The 20,222-nt window shown below is 52.0% G+C and overlaps 7 protein-coding genes across 7 annotated transcripts; 1 reads left to right on the top strand and 6 right to left on the bottom strand.

The window, feature by feature from the left end:
* Positions 1 to 1,085: 1,085 nt before the first annotated feature.
* On the bottom strand, positions 1,086 to 2,766 carry dbp8 (ATP-dependent RNA helicase DBP8; the record flags this gene model as incomplete). Its single annotated transcript, XM_073760590.1, has 3 exons — positions 1,086 to 1,130; positions 1,477 to 2,527; positions 2,585 to 2,766. 3 exons carry the CDS (start codon positions 2,764 to 2,766, stop codon positions 1,086 to 1,088), a joined length of 1,278 nt encoding a protein of 425 aa, XP_073611154.1.
* Positions 2,767 to 3,768: 1,002 nt separating this feature from the next.
* BDV17DRAFT_295532 (VanZ family protein) lies at positions 3,769 to 4,529 on the bottom strand (the record flags this gene model as incomplete). Its single annotated transcript, XM_073763079.1, has 2 exons — positions 3,769 to 4,382; positions 4,505 to 4,529. 2 exons carry the CDS (start codon positions 4,527 to 4,529, stop codon positions 3,769 to 3,771), a joined length of 639 nt encoding a protein of 212 aa, XP_073611153.1.
* Positions 4,530 to 4,933: 404 nt separating this feature from the next.
* BDV17DRAFT_218807 (SAGA histone acetyltransferase complex subunit SPT7) lies at positions 4,934 to 8,877 on the top strand. Its single transcript, XM_073755557.1, has 4 exons — positions 4,934 to 6,241; positions 6,289 to 7,424; positions 7,477 to 8,162; positions 8,216 to 8,877. Exons 1-4 carry the CDS (start codon positions 5,161 to 5,163, stop codon positions 8,787 to 8,789), a joined length of 3,477 nt encoding a protein of 1,158 aa, XP_073611152.1. The 5' UTR covers positions 4,934 to 5,160; the 3' UTR covers positions 8,790 to 8,877.
* A 308-nt stretch (positions 8,878 to 9,185) lies between these two features.
* Positions 9,186 to 9,518, bottom strand: BDV17DRAFT_218795 (uncharacterized protein). Its single transcript, XM_073755556.1, has one exon. It carries the CDS (start codon positions 9,415 to 9,417, stop codon positions 9,238 to 9,240), a length of 180 nt encoding a protein of 59 aa, XP_073611151.1. The 5' UTR covers positions 9,418 to 9,518; the 3' UTR covers positions 9,186 to 9,237.
* Positions 9,519 to 10,246: 728 nt separating this feature from the next.
* BDV17DRAFT_284782 (putative eukaryotic translation initiation factor eIF-2C4) lies at positions 10,247 to 13,152 on the bottom strand (the record flags this gene model as incomplete). Its single annotated transcript, XM_073760589.1, has 5 exons — positions 10,247 to 10,460; positions 10,491 to 12,331; positions 12,384 to 12,532; positions 12,584 to 12,887; positions 12,952 to 13,152. The coding sequence occupies 5 exons, from the start codon at positions 13,150 to 13,152 to the stop codon at positions 10,247 to 10,249; spliced, it is 2,709 nt and encodes a 902-aa protein (XP_073611150.1).
* Positions 13,094 to 13,655, bottom strand: BDV17DRAFT_274904 (uncharacterized protein). Its single transcript, XM_073759168.1, has one exon. The coding sequence runs from the start codon at positions 13,531 to 13,533 to the stop codon at positions 13,294 to 13,296; it is 240 nt and encodes a 79-aa protein (XP_073611149.1). The 5' UTR covers positions 13,534 to 13,655; the 3' UTR covers positions 13,094 to 13,293.
* A 3,205-nt stretch (positions 13,656 to 16,860) lies between these two features.
* Positions 16,861 to 20,065, bottom strand: rna14 (cleavage polyadenylation factor subunit RNA14; the record flags this gene model as incomplete). Its single annotated transcript, XM_073763078.1, has 4 exons — positions 16,861 to 17,600; positions 17,651 to 18,650; positions 18,700 to 19,131; positions 19,178 to 20,065. The coding sequence occupies 4 exons, from the start codon at positions 20,063 to 20,065 to the stop codon at positions 16,861 to 16,863; spliced, it is 3,060 nt and encodes a 1,019-aa protein (XP_073611148.1).
* Positions 20,066 to 20,222: the final 157 nt, after the last annotated feature.

The raw sequence follows: 20,222 nt of genomic DNA, 5'->3' as shown, positions 1-20,222 counted from the left end.
AACCACCCTCCACCCTCCGTTGAACTCCTCAAACCCAAACCACAATGTCCCATCAAACCCTCCACCCAAGCCCCGTCAAAGAAGGCCGGCGAATCCTCGGCGAAAAGAATACAAACGCGTGTCTCTCGCCCGCACGCTCACCAACCAAACAAACGCTCTTGCACACCCCGTCTCCCAAGAAACAACTTCTCCCATCGCCTTCATTCATTGCCCAGAAGCGCCCAATTGCTCAAGTGCACGCGGAGGATGCTACATCGCGCTTATCGGCTCAAGAGAAGCGCGCTGAGGCGCGGATAGCTCAGCATGAAGCTCCGATGGCAGATGCAACATCAGCACCGGCACCAGACACGATGAACATGGATATCCCCGAACAAACAACAAGACCAACACCCAACGAACCTTCAACAGAGTCGCCAAACCCACGAACAGTTCCCTTAGACCCTGAAACACGCAAACACTTTATCCAAGAGGTACGTCCGTCTTAATTCTTAATGCTCTTAACAATGTATCAACGGCAGCATGTCCTAACAAGCAACAGAAAGCAACCCTCCTCCGCACCAGACTCCAGAGTGCCATGCGCCACGTCCAAGACCCCCAAATCGACCGACGAGTATCAGAGCTTGAAGAGCATAGTCGGAAGTGTCCCCGGTTGTCTGGGTCTGGGCTTGGGCCCGGATTGACATCTGAGCAGGGGGCAGGATACGGGTCAGGAACACAGCTGCAACAACATCTAGAGCAGAAATACGGGGTGGGGAAAGCTACGGCTGGGAAGGATGCCGAGGGGAAAGGAGAAGAGGAATATGAGAACGAGAACATGCTATCTACACCACGAGCACAGCAATCTCAATCTCGAACTCAACACCAACACGAGGAGGATCAAAGGGAGATAATGCGGATTGAGGTTGACAAGGAAGTAACGCCGACACAAACGCAGACGGAACGTGCAGAGCTCGAGACGACTACGGATACGGATACCAGGCCCGCGTCTCCTACGCAGAGGCTCCTAACTTACAACTCGGGCGTGCAGAATCCTCATAATGGTCGGTTTGATGATGATCGGCCTCAGCAACGTGCAAGGGAAGCTACTATCGCGACGTCTCCATCTTCGTCGCTGAAGGATGAGGGTTGTGCTGGGGGTAATGGTGACGGTAGAAGTGCAGGTGCATGTACAGGGGATGGAGACGCCGTTGACGGGCTACTAAAGCTCATGGGAACGAATACCGGTGCTCGGGTATGAGGCGTAAATTCAACTCGCGAGGGCGGACGGAATTGAATTCCAGGTGTGATTTAGATATTTGGGTCGGTTGGTGTTTTGCTCTTGGAGACTGGAGTATGTATGCTTAGATTAGGCTGGCTGGTACTTTGTACCTTAGTATATCAATACGGGATGGCTCTCAGAAGGATAGATAAATAGTCGTGGTATAATCTAGGTACTCTATACATAATACATGAAAACAAGAACGATATCTACCGCACCTTCTTCAACTTATTCCTCTTCCTTCCCAGCACATCCCTCCCCTCATCAATCTCCACCATAGCCTCGCGCTTCGCAGCCCCAACCTCCTTCAGCGTCGTGCCCTTGGCAACCCTAGCTTCAATATTCACACCTTCCTCTTCATACTCCACCATCTTCCTACCGACGCGCTCCTCAATCGCAAGAACAAGCTGTACATCGCGTTGTCCAACAAGCGTCACAGCCTCACCGGACCGCCCCGCACGCGCTGTTCGTCCAACACGGTGCACGTAGTCATCTGGGTTCCGGGGAACATCAAAGTTGACTACAAGACTAACGGATGGAATATCGAGACCTCTAGACGCGACATCCGTAGCGACGAGGAGGCGGGCCGCGCTGGCGCGGAAACGGGCGAGGTTAGAGTTTCGTTCGGATTGAGGGAGGAGTGAGTGGAGTGATGTGGTTTTGTGACCGAGCGTGCGAAGGAGGCGGTCGAGGAGGTCGGCTGTCTTGGTGGTGTTTGTGAAGATAATCGCGCTCTTGGTGAAGTTGTTTTCGGTGGATAGGAGGGTGTGCAGGAAGGCTTCGCGGTGGGTGAGGGGGACTTGGACGTATGTTTGTTTGAGGGTTGGTGGGATCGTGTCTTTGCTTTCTGTTGAGATCTCGGTGACGAAGATGGGTGGTTTGCCGGTTGATTGGGGCATTGATTTGAGGGCGCGGACTTCAGGCGTGAGTGTTGCTGTGAAGAGAAGGGTTTGGCGTTGGTTGGAAGGTGGTACGGATGAGAGGCATGTTTCGACGTCTGGGAGCATGCTTCCCTGGCCTGGCGAGAGGAGTCGGTCCGCTTCGTCGAGTACGACTATGCGCACGCGCTTGAGACCGGCTACTGTGTCGGCGCCGGAAGTGTTGATGTGGTCTGCTAAACGGCCTGGTGTGGCGACGACAACGTGAGGACGGCGCGCGAGCTCGAGAGCCTGCGAGCGCATGTCTGTGCCGCCGGTGATGAGGACAGGTTTCATGCTCTGCGGGGCGGAAATCGCCTTGATTTGTTCGAAAATTTGGAGCGCAAGTTCACTGAACCATTATCAGCACCATGAAAGCTACGCTCAAGGGACACTAGGCAAGACATACCGTGTCGGCGTAAGAATAACCGCGAAAATGCCAAACGGATCCTCCGCCCACTTCTGCAGTATCGGCACAGAGAACGCAATCGTCTTACCAGAACCCGTCCGACTACCACCAATACAGTCCCTCCCCTTCAAGATCTCCGGGATACAAGCTCGTTGGATAGCAGTCGGCTTGCGAACAGCCATTGTCGTCAACGAGCCAATCAGCCACGGCGCAACGTTGAGCGCCTTGAACGATGATTCCTCCGCATTGAGTCCAATTTCGAGCGCATCCTTGATGAGGACTGGGTTTGCATTGTCTTGCGCTGCAGGTGCGGCCTGTGCTGTACTCTTCTTCTTGATTCGCGAGAGGGAGGGGAGCGGTAATGGTGCGGGTGCTGCGGAGTCGTTCGAGGACTCGGAGAGACGTCGGCGTTTGGGTGCGCGGGCCCCGGCTTCAGCCTGATTTATACGAGCTCCGCCGTCCGACGAGGCATCGGCCGACACTGATGGTTCCCGCGATCGGGCTTCTGACGGTGAAGACGGCGCCATTATGTGATGCTTGTTGCTGGGAATCTTCCAAATTTCGCGGCAGAAAAAACGTTGACGGTGATAGCGTAGGCGGTGAAGATCTATATTCTGCACGTGACCATTTAGCCTGCGTGTAGACATGTATATGCTGAACACCCACACAGCCAGCTATGCTCGTGTCAAACTTTCCGCAATATGTCCCTTACTCTGGACTATCTTGTCTCAGGAACAAATGCAAAGCACATCACATACTTCTTTTAGAACCTCTTTACACGCTAGAAAGCCATAGAAAAAAAGACAAGGAAACCACATCCAACTATACGTAAAGGCCAAGCGGCACACATGGACAATCACGAGGTCTGCAGGGAGACCTGCGGAGAGACGAGTTGGATTGACTCAAGTAATAATAGGAAAACGTTTCTTTCGACGTAACTAACGTAACTAAGACGGAGATGTCGTATCGTTATGGCTATCGTGAGGAATCGTGGTTACGACGGTTTGGCCGTAGTATTAGATTGATCATGATGGAGGAATGGGGTCGAGGAGAGTTGATTGAGTCGCGGCGCGTAACCATGACATTTTTGTTTTGGCCTCGGGTGATCCTCAGCATGCACCCGACCCTAGATGGAAAAGGAGCAGACGCAATGAGGAGACTCGAAGTATTGCGAGGTGACCAAATTAAGCGCTCCTCTTCCCTCCCTCAACAGGCCCCTTGTGATCCTCCCTCTCCGCAGTCGGTTTGTTCAGGGTCCCGTTCGCATCATCATCCTCCTCATCCCAGTTATCAACAGCATTCTCATCCCAATTATCGACCTCCTGCTCAAGATTCATGACGCCCGATTCCTGGGGCTCGAGGCCGTCCTCATCGCGATGACGGGGCCCCATACCAAGCTCGACATCGCCATCTTCTTCCTCACCTAAAGACCCGAATCGGTTCTTGCGTCGCCGCTCAAGCATTCGCCGGTGGTACCAGCTGCATAGCCCGACTGCGCCGAGACTGCCGACGATGTTGGCGAGGAGGTCGAATGGGTCGAAATTGCGCCCGTTCGGGAGGAGGCCTTGCACAATCTCGGAGCCGACGCCCAGGGCGAGCGTGCAGATGATGAGCGTAAGGTGGAGGGTACGTCGGCGGGATGTATCGGGGATCCAGTAGAAGATGAGCGAGAGGAAAAAGAAGGTGACGACATGGAGGAGCTTGTCGTTTGGTTGGAGGTTTGCGGGGACGGTTGGGTTCTCGCTGTGTGGGAGGAGCCCGACGTAGGCGGATAGGATTAAGAGGAAGACGAAGGCGCCTGGAGTTGGGTGGTTAGCATGATTGAAGCTTGAGCTGCATGTACAGTGTAGGCATCGACGAGCGCTTGCGATGCCGTAATAATATGGTCGCGGGGAGGGGAACCATAGAGTAATTGCATACCTGCGAAAGGATATCGGATTCGCATGGTGAAATCGGACCAAGTAGTTGTCGCGGCGAACAATGAGGACAGCTTGGGCTATCTGAAGCTCTGGGGCTGTGGTGGTGGTTCGGTTCACGTCATGTGCATATTATACAAAGCGGATAAGATCTATGAATAATTATGAAGGGCCCCAGTTTCATTCACAAGGTGTGCTGTAACACTTGGTTTCGTTGACAATGAGATCAGCAGTCTGAAAGGCAGGGCGACATACGAGAAAAATTGCGACTTCTGGAGGCATGCGATATGTGAGATATTATTCCATCTGATCATTTTGCGCTCGTGCTGGTCTGCTTCGACGCTGCTGCCCTCAAAACTGCGTGGTTGGTCACTAAGTGCGGCGACCGTCTATGCTGGTCACGGCCCCGACCTGACTTCACCTCGTCCGTTCGCGCAGAGAACCCTGTACAGACGCTCGTGTCTTTGCCATCCAAATCCGCGCCCGCTTCATCCTCTAGGGCCCTGGAAACATCGTACTTCGTTTATTTGTCGCCTGTACTTTTTATCTATGTATTTTTATACCACCCAAACCCGCTCGTTGTTGCCTCCCCGAACCTGATCATAACCGTGGAGAAACGAGCCCCCTCGCCCGCCCCAGAACCGGGGTTTTGGAGCGACCATGTCGCTCGGCCACCACAACGCCTGGCTTCCTCCAGGCCATCTTCGCCCTCCTGATGATCTGCTAGATGCGCGGAGCTCCAATGGCATTTCAAAACTTTTTTCCGGCTCCAGAACACCCCAGATGCGCGGTTCGGTCGACGCGGACGGTCCTCACGCGGGCAATTTGATATCGGAGGCCGACACGGCTGCGGAGGAAGATCCACGCATCGCGTTATTCCGCGACTTATATAATCGTACTGAGGCGAAAATAAACGGTCTGTTTTCAGGCGAAAAGCTCGCAGAGGACTTGCTGCTTGATGATGCTGTCGCCGGTCCCGACGGGGCTGAAGCTCTGGTCCAACGCGCCGATGAAACGGCACCTGCTCAGCCTGCCCCCAAGAAAGCTGCGAGAACCATAGATGATGACGACTACGACGAGTATGACGACGATGAAGATGACGAAAAGGATGCGGCACCCCCTGCGCCGAAGGTTTCCGCGCCTGCCCAACAGCCTACCGCCATGCCGTCGCCGAGTCGCCCACCAAGTACCTCAATATCAGCAGCCGGGGAAGGCGCGAAGGAAGCAAAGAAAGAGACCCTGGAAGATATCCGCAAGAAGCTAGAGGAAGATAAGAAGGCCACCGAGGAGGCGGCCAAACGAAGTTTCCATACCCTATTTTACACGCTGGAGAACGATAGAGATGCGATGCTGGACCAACAACGCCTGGAAGAGTCTGAACGACAAGTCGAGGCTGAGATGTCCGGCCAGGCGAATGCCGGGCCTGCTGCAACGTCAGGCTCAAGCGGTTACGGCTCGCTGAGCAATGCCAACCTCGGCGCGTCAAGCTTGACGCTGAAAAACCTGATCGCAAGGATTGATATGAAGCGCAGCATGGTCCAAGCCTCCGATGCAGATCTTCGCAGTCTGATGAGCGAAGTTCGCAAGAACCGAAGTAAGTGGGCTAGCGAGGATAAGATCGGCCAGGAAGAGCTCTACGAAGCTGCGGAGAAAGTCCTTAGCGAACTGAAAGCAATGACTGAGCACTCTACTGCTTTCTTGACTCGTGTCAACAAGCGCGATGCCCCGGATTACTACTCAGGTAAGCTACCTTGTCCCTCTTTTACCACAATACTGACCCATTTCTAGTAATCAAACACCCGATGGATCTTGGAACGATGACGAAGAAGCTAAAGGCTCTTCAATACAAATCGAAGCAGGACTTCGTAGATGACCTTAACCTCATCTGGGCCAATTGCCTCAAGTACAACACAAACCCGGAACACTTTCTTCGGAAGCACGCCCTTTATATGAAGAAGGAAACCGAGAAGCTTGTGCCTCTCATCCCGGAAATCGTCATTCGTGACCGTGCTGAGGTTGAGGCTGAAGAACGACGACTCCAGATGGCTGAGCTCGATGGTGGGGATGAAAGCGATGATGAGCCTATAATGTCCTCAAGAGGTCGGAAAGCGCCTGGCAAATCATCCAAAAAGGGTGCGGCCCCGGCCCCAAGCACTCCAAGTGGATCGGAACCTCCTGCTGGCTCTGCGTCCCAACCTCCGGCACCAGTGCGCTCCGACTCTGATATTCCCTTGGAAGGAGTGCAAAATGGATTCGCAACTCCGCCGCCTCCCGGGACGCAGACCCCGTCTGACCCCGCTGGAGCAGTTGCTGCCGCGTCAGGAGAACAGAATGATAGCATGGAACTCGATGGTCTCGCAACGCCAACCACCGCACTTAGCGCTTTGGCTACTCCTGGTATAGAACTCGACGATCCAGAGTATAAAGTGTGGAAGCAAGTCACAAAGAAGGATCGAGCGCTCATCGCTGCAGAAAGACATCGTCTTCTCAAAGGCGATAAAATAAATGCCGATGAGCCTGCCCTTCTTCGTACCAAAGCGGGTATGAGGAGGTGGCTAAAGAACCAGGAAAAGGTCCGCGCCGAGGCAGACAAACTGAATGAACCTGGTTCAATCGAACCAGCTGCCGCTAGTGAAACGCTCGCTGAAGGTATTGAGGGTGAAGAGGACAAAGTTATCCCCGATTACTACGATGTCATGTCTGGTATCCCAGATCTTCCTCATCATTGGCAGTGGAAGGAAGACAGCGAGGGAAATCTAGTTGACACGAACGAGGACTTCCTACGAACTCTACCAAAAGGATCATTTATGCAGCCGGACAGCAAACTTTCCCGAAAAATGGATGCGAATATGAGGCAAATGCAAGAAACCAGGAAGATCTGTTCAAAGATTGGCATCGTCAAGCAGATGCAATTACAATCCCAGGTAGGACCCCAGTTCTTAGCCGAGGCGAAACAAACGGGCTAACTCTTCGCAGATGTACCAAAACCAATTCCAGAAATACAATCCCGAGTCGTTTGCTGAAAGAGACATCGACACTCATGTCATGAACGACAATGGGCCTGTAATTGCGCCGTGGGTTTGCAAGGCAGCACTGCAGCGCTCTGTCGCAAAGGTGTTCTACCATGCTGGATTCGAGGAGTACCAGCCAACAGCTATCGATGCCGCGACGGATATGGCTTCAGACTTCTTTGTGAAGATCGGAGAAACACTAAAGTCATATATGGAAGCGCCAAAGGTTCCGGTTGAGGATTCGGTAGAAGCAACGGCTGCGTCGCAGTGGAAGCGCGCTTATACCGAGCCGGAGATGATGCTCCACACTCTGTCCTCCGTCGGCATTAATATTGAGGATCTGGAATCATACATCAAAGACGACGTTGAACGTCTGGGCACGAAGCTTGTCACTGCGCATGACCGCCTCCGCTCGCTTCTTTCTGAACTCCTCCGTCCTGTCCTGCAAGAAGGTGGTGAAGACGGCTCTATGGCCTTCGCGGATGGCAGCGAACAATTCGTTGGCGGTGATTTTGCAGAGGATATCGACGAAGATTTCTTCGGTTTCAAAGAGTTGGGACTGGACAAAGAGTTTGGGCTGGCTACGCTCAGTGTGCCGCTACATCTTCTCCAGAACAGGATGTACAATGCTGCCCAATCACAAAACACAAGGTACGCTTTCTGCTCCTGCACCCGAACCCCCCCTGCTAACAAGGATTCTTTAGTTCCTCCCCATCCGTCGCGGTGTTCACGCCCCCTCCTTCATATCCTCGCATCACGTCCGAAAACGTCTCATCTCAGATTGGTTTGGTACAAGCCTTCTTCAACGCCAAATTACAGGCCCACAACAATGAACCCCTTGTCGAAGACCTCGAATTGCCACCGAAGCAAAGGCCAATGGCGGCTCGACCCCGTCTTCCCGCGTCTGGAAAGATTCCGCCGTCGTCAAGTCTTCCCGGGCCAACCTCTAGCCCACAGAAGAGGCCACTGCCACCTTCAGCTCCTGGGTCTAATGCAAAAGCTGGACCCTCTGAGCCTAACAAGAAGAAGATCAAGAAGAACAGTGGTGTTGCGTTGGGCGTTGCCGATGCCATTGGCGAGGACGACCCCGGTACAGGTGCTGACGGTGTGAAGGGTTTGGATCTCAAGTCCGAGGGCGCTCCCACCATCGAGCTCACCAATGGAACTGACGCTCATGGTCCCGAGAATGATGCTTCTGCTTCCGCCAACGGGGCTACGTCCAAGAATAACGACAACGCAGTTCCCCTTACCAACGGGACTACAAGTGATGCGGCATGATGTATGATCACGGTATACTAATCTGGTTATAGAAAGAACTCTCTGGTATGGTAATTGCCCTCATTGACCGGGCCTTGGTGGATCCTCCGGAACGCGAATTCCTCGTGACTTGCATTGCAGCATTTGAATGCTTTAAATTGAATTGATCATGTAGAACAAACCGGCGGTTGTTTTGATGTCTTTGATTCCCCCTATCTCATTTTCACCGCCATTCGTTGCCTTCTCATTCATTACCTACCTATATCTTCGTTCCCGTGTTTTACTTAGGTTCCATTCCTCCGACTTTTCTTCTCTTCCCGTCTTGCGTGACATCTTGTTCTCTACTTGTGATTTTAGTATCTAGATGCCCATGCCTAACCCCGGCGGCTGCTCACTCGACCTCTTAGCTTGTGATTCTACTTATATTATACCGTGACGTGAAACCCATTTGATCTTACGTTACCGTTCTTCAACTCTTCATAGCGTGCATCGATCGGTATTTGTCTATTCCAGTTCCGCGACGGCGAGCTTCCCTCGAGGCTTCGACTCCCCATAGCTCTCTCCGTCTCTCAATGCTTTTCATTTCTTCCGAGCCTCCCACCTCCGTGCGTTCTGGATTGACTTGCTTTCCCCGATGCGTGCCCTCCATCCTCTACCTAATACTTTGGTCATCTACGCTTATGCAGTTCCCGTCTATCTGTATTTGGCGTTCCGTTCGGCCAAGGGATTCCGGAAAACCTGACCCGTGTGTCCGGACCCAGCTAGTAATAGAAAATCGTCTCCCTGAGTCTGTCCTGTCTCTTCTTTCTACCTGTAGCCACGTAGCGCGTATCTATTCAGCGGGCCGTCTTGTCAGTGTGGAGGACTTATCTACGTAGAAAGTTCAGTGCCTGCTACGTTCTTGGATGAGCATCTACCGTAAGGGATTTGTTCGCTTCTGTGTCGGGTTAGATTTATGATGTATTGGCGAGCAAGGTTATATGGCAGCTTCCCTCCCTATGAATATGGGTAGATTGCCGCTGTTTCCCAATTTCGTCGAGCTCACTGCTCGTGGGCATCTCCGGCTCTTCCCAGTGCAAGAATTTGAGTAGCATGGGACCACCGACTGTCCAAGTGCTACCTTCATCTTTGGCTCCTGCGATTCTGGACATATGAATTTCAGCAGTCGAGTTGATTTGCGTGGAACTATGCTAAGATCTCCTGAGGTATAAATTGGCCTGGGCAGACAACTTCCCGATCCTCAGGTTCTGTCTGCGACCATCGCATCCAGATCTCGAAGTCCAGTGGGTTGTGCCGAAACCCAAGATGTTCTATAACTAAGAACAAGATTCAATTAGAAGCAGATCGAAACGGATTTCAGGTCTTCTGGTCGCTGCAAAGCAGTAGATAACGGAGACGAATTATGGAAAGGGAAAACAGAAAACAAAAAAGACAGAGCCAGTTCTCCCGCGATGTCCTTCAACCCTAGCCTCGTGTGTTTAAATGTACCACATTCCGAAAGGAAGGCGGTTGGATGTTCCGTGGATGGGAAGAAGACGTGGATCCGCAGCCTTGCCCTGAGGCTTAGGGTTTGTCAATTTGATCTCGGGACCGCTCTGAGGGCCGGAGCTTGCTGGGGCATCATCGTGATGACGTGCGCGGTTTGAAACAAGGTGAGCGTAATAAACGGCAGGGACCATAATCATGTTAGCGCTCAATATTCAGCCTTGGAAGAGATGAAACTTACACAGCGAGACCGAAGTCGTGGAGCGCATGTACTGGTAGCAATGATCATAGATCATGTTCTCAAGTTCCTGGGGGCGGTGCTTGATTTCATCAAGCACAACATGGTAGTGCACCGGACGCGCGGTACCCTGCAGAGCAATGTGCGAGTAAAGCAAGAAATCCCAGTCGTGAGGGCTCGTCACATCTCGTTCAACCAAAGTACCGGGAAGCGGGTTGCCGTTCTTATCGGCAGAGTTTCGATCGTTTGGCTTCGGGAAAGCACGAAGATGGTGGCGCTTGTTAGCAATAACCACGGTGAACTTCCCCTTGAACTGATCCTGGGTCAGCTTCATCAAGATCGACTTAATATTGGGCACCTCCTCTCTCAAGACATGCTGGACTTCGCCCTCGGAGACACCATCGCGGAAGTAGTAGATATTTTCCGGAGCCTTTCCACCCCCGACAGTGGCCATCCATTCGCGAATAAGAGGCGTAAGCATGACCTCTATGTTAGAACGGGCAATAATCTCAACACGCTCACCATTGGCCTCACAGGCTCCCCAGTAACGACCGCCAAATTGGTCCATGCAGACAGACATCGCCGCCAGGGAAGGCAGCCACACACCCTGCGGGGAGTGGGAAACATCACCGCCTACGATCATGGACTTGGGTTTAAGCGCTGCCTCGTTCACGTTTGGAACAGCACGAGCAGTGGTGCCGCCGAGTTTGGCATTGACCTTCATCAGAACATTCGAGATGTACTGTGGGTTGTTCTTCGCCACGTGTGTAGACTGAAGAACCTGGGAAGGCACACCCCAGCGACAGTCGCAGGACTTCTTGATGCGAGAGTAGGTAAAAGAGTTCTTGTCGGGGACGACCACAACAAGGAGCTGAGGATCTTTCTGGAACTTGACCCCAGTCGAGTTGTAAAGCTTCTTGATGGCTTCACCAACATCCTCCCTAAGTTCGACAACAATGGGGCGTCTCGGCACGGTGCCTCCATGGCCTTGATAAGCCTTCATCATTGAGTCAATGAAGGCTTCGACTTGAGTTTTACTGATAGTGTTGCGCCTTCCGGGGAAGTAACCGACACCCCAGCAGTCAAGGGGCTTCTTGTTGGGCAGATAAAACTTCTTTCCACGAAGATCCCAACGACCAGCTGTGCCTGGGTTCATGCGGTTCCTTCCGCCAAATTCGATATCGGGCGCTGGCAGAAGGCGCGCCTTGGTACGGATCATGCCTTCATCAATCTTCAGGTTAAAGGCTTGAAGCACGGGGTCGGCAGTATGGTTGAGAATTCGCTTTGATTTCTGGATAGAAGCAAGGCGATCTCCGGGGCGGGATGCAGCGTATCTGATCATATTGGAGGTCTGAAACTCATTGAGCCTCCACATGTACCGATGAAGTCCGTGAATCGTAAGTAGTTCCATGGGATAAACGACACCTTTTTTGGTCATTTCGACAATTGGGAGTTCGGGATAGGTGAGAGACAGATTGTACTTCATCTTGAAGTACGCATCAATGCTCATCCGTTGCAATGTTCCGGATGCACGATTATTGTAGTCGATCATGTACTGTTTGGCGTTGGTGTTCAGGAGGCCCTTGATGATGAAGTCCTTCCCAAGAACAGGGCAGCCTTGGTAATGAGGCCGAACTCCAAGCTTCTTGAGTCGGCGATGAACCTCAAAGAAAGCGGGAGATTCAGTAGTGCCTCCGTGACCATCAGGGATAGGGCGCAGGAGATGCTGGAGATGCTGGGGGTCACGAGCATCAATGAGCGCCTGCGCTGCACCCATAAGAGCAGTCCGGGCCCAAAAGCATGTGTTTGAGACGTCCACGTTGATAATCAATCCGCGGCCCTGAAGCAAAGTTAGAATAATCCCATTGATTACTCGAGGAAGATAAACATACCAATGCGGGACGTATAGCCTGGTACACGCCTTTAAAGGCCAGGACGCCACCACCAATGTTTTTGTGGTCACCGTTCTCGTCGAAGAAGGAGCGGCGGATAGCCAGGAAGTTGCGGCTAGGTTGCTCGCGAAGCACATGCTCCAGGAAGTCTAAGGCCATTAGTAAGGTTGAGAAGTTCAAACGTCAGGCAAGCTACTTACTCAAAGCCTCCAGAGCAGCATCCGACGTCGCTGTCTGACCACGCAGCCAGGAGTTGAGAGCCGCCAAGTTAACGGTACGGGTTGGGCGGACGACGAGGCGAAAGGTGTTCGGAGTGCGGCCGGCAGGACGGCCTTGTTCCGCATCAAGGTCGACCATCACATTGATTCCATTGGCGTAGTTAGCCAAAGACCAGGCAAGCTTCTGACCATCAAAGATGGTCTGCTTAAGAGCTGCCTTGCGCGCCTTAGAGTCCCAGACCTTTCGGACGACAGCGCTCTTCTCAGCGCCATTGCCGATGTGGACCTAGGTCAAGTTAGTACAGGGAACAGGTAACCACGCTGGCACAAGAGGGGTCATCGATACTGACGTCATATTGGTAGACCGTCTTGTTAGGAAACGCGCTCACAGGGAAGGCGTTCATCTGGACTTCGATCTCCTTGCCAGTAGGATTGAAACCGGGGCGAGGCACAGCCTGCACGGGGACGGAGTACTTTGCTTCGTCAGTATCGAAAAGACGCAAGTGGCGGAGACCGCCTCCAAGGGTGTTGATTTGATCGATGTGCTCCATGGCGAAGATAATGGAGCAAAAGCAGTTTCTTGAACGGGGGAAACGATGGGTATTTCTGAAAGTATGAAATGGAAAGGGTGGAAGAGTTGTTGAGTTGATGAGGATACAGAAGAGAGAACATCGAGCCGGGGGAGGAGGAGTTTAATATAGACGAGCTGGCCTTCTGGACGAGAACATCTTGTGAAGAAGTGCAGGGAATGTAAACAGCACTGGGATAGGCAGGATGACAGTCGGATTGATACATGAGTAGGCTGGGGTGAAGCCCATATGCAATACCGGTGCCGTTTGAAGGACGGCAAGGGTGAATGGGAAGACAACTCCAAGTACGGCAAGCACCAAGACATGGAATATGACGAAAGAGAAAAAGAGAAGATGGGACATGAATAGAATTCAGCCATCACAGGCCGTGGCTAATTGCAATGGGAGCCTTGGCGGAGGGCTGATATTGGCTTCGAGCAGCAGACAAACCGGCGACTTACTAGGTGGTCAATGCTAAATGCTCCAAAAGGCAGATCGATGTTCCGGCACGTGTCTGTCTTAAGATGAGGGCGATCCAATGCGGGATCACCTGCAACGCTGTGAGATCCGCTAATAACACTGCGTGGTCCTGTCTGAGACATGTTTGCGGTTTCGATGGTGGTGATGCGTTGTGGACGGTAGGATTCGAAGGTGTCGAGAATGATAGGATTGCTGTCAACGAGACAGACGAGGATGGCTGGAGCAAGAGTTGTGTTTCAGTCTTGTTGAGAGAATGAAGGTAATCGAGCGCTAAGGTTTGGATACGAAGATCCTGACAGGTCGGAGTTTTGGGAATATCTTATAGTGGCAGATCTGGTGTTGTTGTTGTAGAGAAAGAGGTTGAAGAGGGGCAGGAGCGTGGAAGAAGAAGAAGAAGAAGAAGGGAAAAGAGGAGAAGTCGGTTCAAGAGGAAGCGAAATCTGGAGAGGAAGAAGAAAAGAAGAGAGAGGAAGGAGAGATCAAACAGGCTTTTATACCCCCAGGCGCTTTCCTAATTAGGCAGGTGACGAAGTGAGAGATGATGAAGTGAGAGATCGGTATCTCATCTCAGAGGGGCCCAGAGATGATGGTTACTCGCTCGCTAGATACGGAAATGAGCGAGAGAGAGGAGTTGAGGAGGTGAGGTGAGATATGTTGGGAGAAAAACTTGGTGGGCAACACAAGTGAGCGAGGTGAGGCAATTTCTCTGCGCGTCATCCCACAGCAAACCCCTCGGTCAGGGTGGTTACTCTACGCTGGATTGATCTAGGGCAAGCTATCGTTTCCCTACGATCTGGGATCGCAGCAACCCCGACTACGAGAACACCGAAATGTCTACCGGCTGCCTCATGTCATATGGCTCGTAGTTTTCGCGGGCGAGCATACCAAACAATGGAGAGGATTGGGTGTTGGGTCCATGCACAGCTTGCAAACCGGACAACGAAGCGAGAAACAGGAATTGCGTGAGCAGTAGAGCAACAACCGTACGGTATAGGTTAGTTTGCTCTTACAAAGAAGAAAAGGTGTGGGCTCGTGTGTACTTACTGATCGAGTATTCATAGTACAGCCACCGGATGCCTTGAGCTATCGACCGAGTATTTTCCTCCATCGCCAAAGAAGCAAGGTCCGCCGCCATCAGAGTCGCCACAAATCAACACATCGCTGCGCTGAACCCAGTTCAGCCAAGGTCGTCCATACACTTACCACAAAGCACAATCTCTTCAGGACCTTGAGAAAGAGGAGAGGAGCAATCGGCGAGAACCGTCACCGTCGGACAACACCTTCAAAAACCAAGGACTTCGAGCGCCTCTGAGTGCCGCTGGCGGTAGCGGGCGAACGCATCACATCCTCAAAGGGAATGTTTAACTCAGTGGCTTTCGATCAGTAAGCAATGTTTATGTTAATTCTTATCGTGCTTGCTGTCGGCGAGATGAATTCAGATCCGACGTTATGCGAACGACACTCGATATATGCACGAATCAGATCTGAGTTAGGGCTCGGTTCGGCGGCTGTCGAATGTGAGACCGGACAAACTTCTTGCGACAGCTCAACCCAGGGACACAACGCCAGCATGAGACGGGGGCGTAAGGCAATGAGAAGGACAACAAGCACCACCGGCTGCGCTCGTATGCAACTTGCCACGAGAGAGGCGGAGGAAGGCGGATGCTGCTTTGTTCGTTGACCTGCAGCCCTACGTGAACTTTGCGGTTCACAGGCTGAGCCCGACGAGATAGTTGTGAGAACCATAACCCTCTTGCACCAAAAAGCTTCAACGCCGATGGCACCAGTGTCTAGGAACGGTGGAGCGACTGGAGCGATTGCATGGCGCTTCGGCACCTGACGGCCTTGCGTCACGAGGAGCGCAGAGCACGTTGCATGGCCAGGTGTTCGCATAGTCCCCCCGTCCTCGCTTGATTTCTTGCCCGTGCATTGAATTATGCAGCGAGCAGGGTTAGAACTCATAGCAATGGAGAGCCACGGAACTGTGGCCCTGCTCCGTTCTCTCGACGTCAGAACTTGGGAGACGAATCGCCGCATGCAGATTGTCATGTCCACCAGTGCCTTGGAGACGCGCCTTGATTCCGAACCTCAGCAAATATCAGTCCACAAAGCCCTAACTCAGTATTCGTCGAGTCACCCAAGGTCGAGACAACCAAGTTTCCCAGCGTAGTCGAGTGCTCCGCGAGACATGGAGTCTGTCGAATCCTGTCCGGAGGATAAACTCAAGTGAGTCCAGAGAAAGGACGTCGTTCACAAGGGCCAGGCGATGAAACAAGGAAATGATTGGGAAAGAGTAAAGTAAGTCAATTTTTCAGGAGTCGGGCTGTAAGCACCCACCTTCCCAGCGTTCCTTATCACGATGTAGCCGAGTAGGTGAGTAACATGGGAAACCAAAGCTCGATTCCTTCATTTCGCGGGGCGCCAACAGACCGAGTTATTCCCGTTCCTCTGGAGCGATTGAGTGATGGCACGGTGTACTTCCAAACAACGTTCACCTGCTGCGTAGTGAAAGCGTAGTGAAAGCGCCCATCAACATCAATAGGAAAGTGATCGGGTCATAGAAGAACAATGCGACTTCGAATCGAGGCGCAGATTCAAGGTCTGCACGCATATGGCCGTGCGTCTGGAGAGTCCAAAGTGGAACAGGGGGCAGGGTGGTGTGTTTGTAGGGTAATCGGGCACGTTGGACAGGCATCAAGGATACTACATCATGCATGCATGATTATGAGGCTGTGCACTACGAAGTCAGTTCGAATCTGAACCGGGGAACTGTATTTAGCCGCACGATGCGCGGAATGTATGATGGTAAGTACGGAGGGACTAGATCGAGCTCAAGGTTTAAGAATGGAAAGAGTAAAATTGTCTGCATTGATCGGCATGTTATCTATTATTTTCTGGTATCTCAAGGTCCCAATTCTGTACAGATCGTAAGGTAATTGTAGGCAGCAAGGAATATCAATATCATCCACGTCACGAAGCCAAAAACGAGTAGACTATCCGACCATAATGTCCCCCTATCCTGCAAAGGCCCGCAAAGCAAAGACGAACGCCGAGTCATCCACCAAATGCAAGCAAGCTCCGCTGATCAGCAACCGTACATCTCAAACCACACATGCTTTAGAAATAAATATCGCATCGGCTCATGGGGAATGGAAAGGAGCATCGTTATTCAGGACAATAAATGGGCGTTTATTGTTGGTATATGAGGAACTAACGGTAGGCCCCGGGGAATGGCTGGCCACCCATAGTAGTTTGCCCCGTCCCGAGTCCGCGCGCAGAGGCGGGTAGCGGTATTTGCGAGATGGAAGCGGGCATGTCGAGCCGGCGAATGAGATCGACCATTTTCTCTGCGGAGAACCGACCAGCGGTATAAGTCGAAGCCGCGGGGATAACACTGAGTAGGTATACAATGTCGCGGGGCAAAGGAGCCGGCGAGCCCTGGGAGCGATACTGGGAGGAGCTAGAAGGGACTTGAAGTGATGGCTGAGCCCGTTTGACCTGGTCCAGCTGCCGCCTTTGTGTTGTTTTGAGCGGTGACTCGCCCCGAACGAATTTGCGAGGCCGCGAGATGTCGTCATCGAAGTCTTCGAGTGATCGCTTTGGTGAGTTTGTGACGGAAGGTTCTTGGTATCTTGATGTAGGGGTGCCATGGCGGGACGGTACTTGGCCCACGGGATAGCCCATCTTTGGTCTCGTCTGGGAGGGAGAAATAATAGGTCGGAAAGTTGTAGGGTCGAAGGTAGGGGCGGCGAATCGGTGTGCGAATTGTTCCAGAGTTGGGTCATCCGGGAACAGCTCGCGCATCCGAGTCTCGAGGTTGATGACTTGAACCAGATCGCCATATCGCGACTCGTATTCATGAAGGAATGCAAATATTGGCTTTGTCTTGTGAACATTGTCGGGATTGGAAGCGAGCTTCCTCACTGTCATCTCGAACACTGCCCGGGCATCTAGAGATTTGTTAGTGATGTATCGATTTTGGAATGCAAGGTAAACCTACTGATGACATCGTTAATGTCTATTAAATGCTTCAAGTACTCAAGGGCAAAGTTCTCGTCGTCGGGGAATAGTTTAGCGCCTCGCTCAAAGATCTTGGTGGCAGCCGGATCCTTGTAGCAATGATATTCGATGAGAGCACTCGCAATGTAGACATCACTTGTGATACGGCCTCGCTTGCGAGCATCTGCGAAAATCTGCCGTGACCCAGGAATCTCTCCAGGCTTTCCCTTGCCCTGAATACGACGCATGGCGCGCATGAGAGCAATCCATGCGAATGAAACAGTTTTGGACAGGATGCCAATCTGGATAGAATGTGCGTTGCGGACCGCTTCTATCTGAGCGTTCTTGACGGACTCTTTTTGTCTCGTTTCGCTTTGGTCATCATCGTCGTCGTCATTTCTCGCGGGCTGCGCGTCGGGGTTTGTCTTGAAAGTCTCTTCAAGACGAGCAACATCTTGGGCTTCTCGAGTGCGTGCTTTGGCAATCAAATCATAAAGCGCATCAAGCAGCCTGTCATACGGCTCCCTTACTTTCGTACCTCGTTTGATGGGGTCTTGTTCTGATTCCGAAGTGATTTCGAGTCGGTCGGCGCGCTTGAACGCAAGTAAACAGCTCTCCGGGTTAGCATCAACGCCATTCTTCAGGAACTCGTTTCCTTCCGTTTCCATGTCATTGAGAAAGCAGAAATCGGCTGCTTCGAACCAGATTTCGGGAAGGAACCTGAGCGCCATAAGGGCCTGCTTGTAGACATAGACAACACGAGTCTTGTACGCAGCTAGATCATCTTCCTTGAGGACAAGAGGATCCGATTTCTCCCAGTTAATCCAGCGTCTCCATACCTCGACTTGCTGTAGATACTCAACATCACCATCCGAGCCGGGAACAGGCGGCAGTCGGGGAAACGTTGTCCGGTTCAGGTCTCGAGTGATGTTTTGCAACTCTGTATAAGAGCTGCGTGCTGTCATGTATGCAGGTGACTGTTCTTGCAAGAATTTCCGTCCCTAGAGAGTAAAGTTAGAGCGAATTCCTATAAGGGGGCGATGAAATTACCGTTAGTTTGTTCAGGCCCATTTCAAACTGATCGTATTCCTTCCACAGGGTATTCACGGCCTGCATCGGGACACAGATGGCCCGTTGGTAACCTTTCCGAAGCAAGTCCATTTTTTGTTGATCCTGCCATCCAGAACCTCCGACATTCCCCTGCCCGGAGCGAATGAACTGGATGTAGTCGGTCCAGATGGTGCCAGAGTCCTTGTCCATGCCAATATGCTGAAGTGCGAGGTCATATGCAGACGAAATGATTTTCCGAGCCTGTCCCGTTGTGTCCGTTGAAAGGGGGTTGCGCCGCCGAACGTAGTCTAGATATACTGTCCATAGTTGAACTGCCGGAATAGTAAGAAGTGTCCTGTTGAAGATCTGCTCGAGACGGAACAGCTCGTTGAGTTCAGACTCCATGGTCGCATATGCTACCCAAATTTCGGCCTATTTTATCAGTAATTGCAGCATAATGCGGTCTTGATTGACTTACAGATAGAGGGAACACCTGCAGAAACCTTTCATACACATCGCGAGCACTGTCAATCCTGTTGCGGCTTCTGTGCTCGTTAATCAACTCCAGCCACGCAGGGATGTCACCTCGAGGGTCTTCCTGGATTCTGTCTTCCAGGATCCCAACTCGATCATGAGGTAGGCGACCTTTGGTGGTAGATGGAGATTCCGGAACGGGAGTAGCTGTAGCACTCTCTCGCGCAGTATCAGGCTGCAGCGAAGTACGTGAGCTGTACAGGTTCTGACCTTGATTCATAGACCCATCATTCTTAAAAGCGAAAGGAACGGAAGAAAGAGAATTATTAGGAACATTCGCGCTCGCAGATTGCTGCGCAGCTTCACCAAATGATACATCAGGGGTAGAAGTAGCTTCATTTGCATTTCCTGAAACGGGTTGCGAAGGTATAGTATTCATCTCCTCGACACCTAGTACAGCTGGTGGCTCATAATCCGCATCCCCTGTGTCATCCTCATCCTCATCCTCAACCACAAACCCACCAATAGTTCTGGTTTTCGGCTGAACAGAGGCACCGGGGTTCGGTCCTGACGTCGACGTCTGAGACTCAGCTCGCGAAGGTGGTTCAGATGGATGGGCACTGCCAGCTTGCTGACTAGGGTCCGCGCCTTGCGCAATAGATGGCTGGGGTTGGGATTGCGGCATTGGAGTAGGGGTATCTGACTTGATTTTTTCACTGGGGTTGGGGTCTTCGGAGGGAGCAGGATACTGTTCTTGAAGTGTACTGGAGGGATCATAATCATCTGAATCCGAGGCATTCGCGTCCTGAACTTCAGCGCCGTTATAATCCATTGAGCCAAAATTCATTGCCTGAGCCTGAAAGAAGGCTTTCTCGGCGTCATCTTCAGCCATGAGAATCGGTTGAGCCAGCGATTAAGTAACAAAGAGTCTAAAAACATCAACTGTCAGCGGCAGACTCGCATGCATCCGGGATTGTCGAGTGAGAGGGGCACCCACAAAGATACGCACAAAGAACGAAAGAAAAACCCGACCTAGAAAATATTAATAA

Source organism: Aspergillus undulatus (assembly GCF_047715775.1).
Source record: "Aspergillus undulatus strain CBS 261.88 unplaced genomic scaffold BDV17scaffold_70, whole genome shotgun sequence".
In the NCBI taxonomy this organism is placed as follows: domain Eukaryota; kingdom Fungi; phylum Ascomycota; class Eurotiomycetes; order Eurotiales; family Aspergillaceae; genus Aspergillus; species Aspergillus undulatus.
This window is presented reverse-complemented; position numbering and strand designations above follow the sequence as displayed.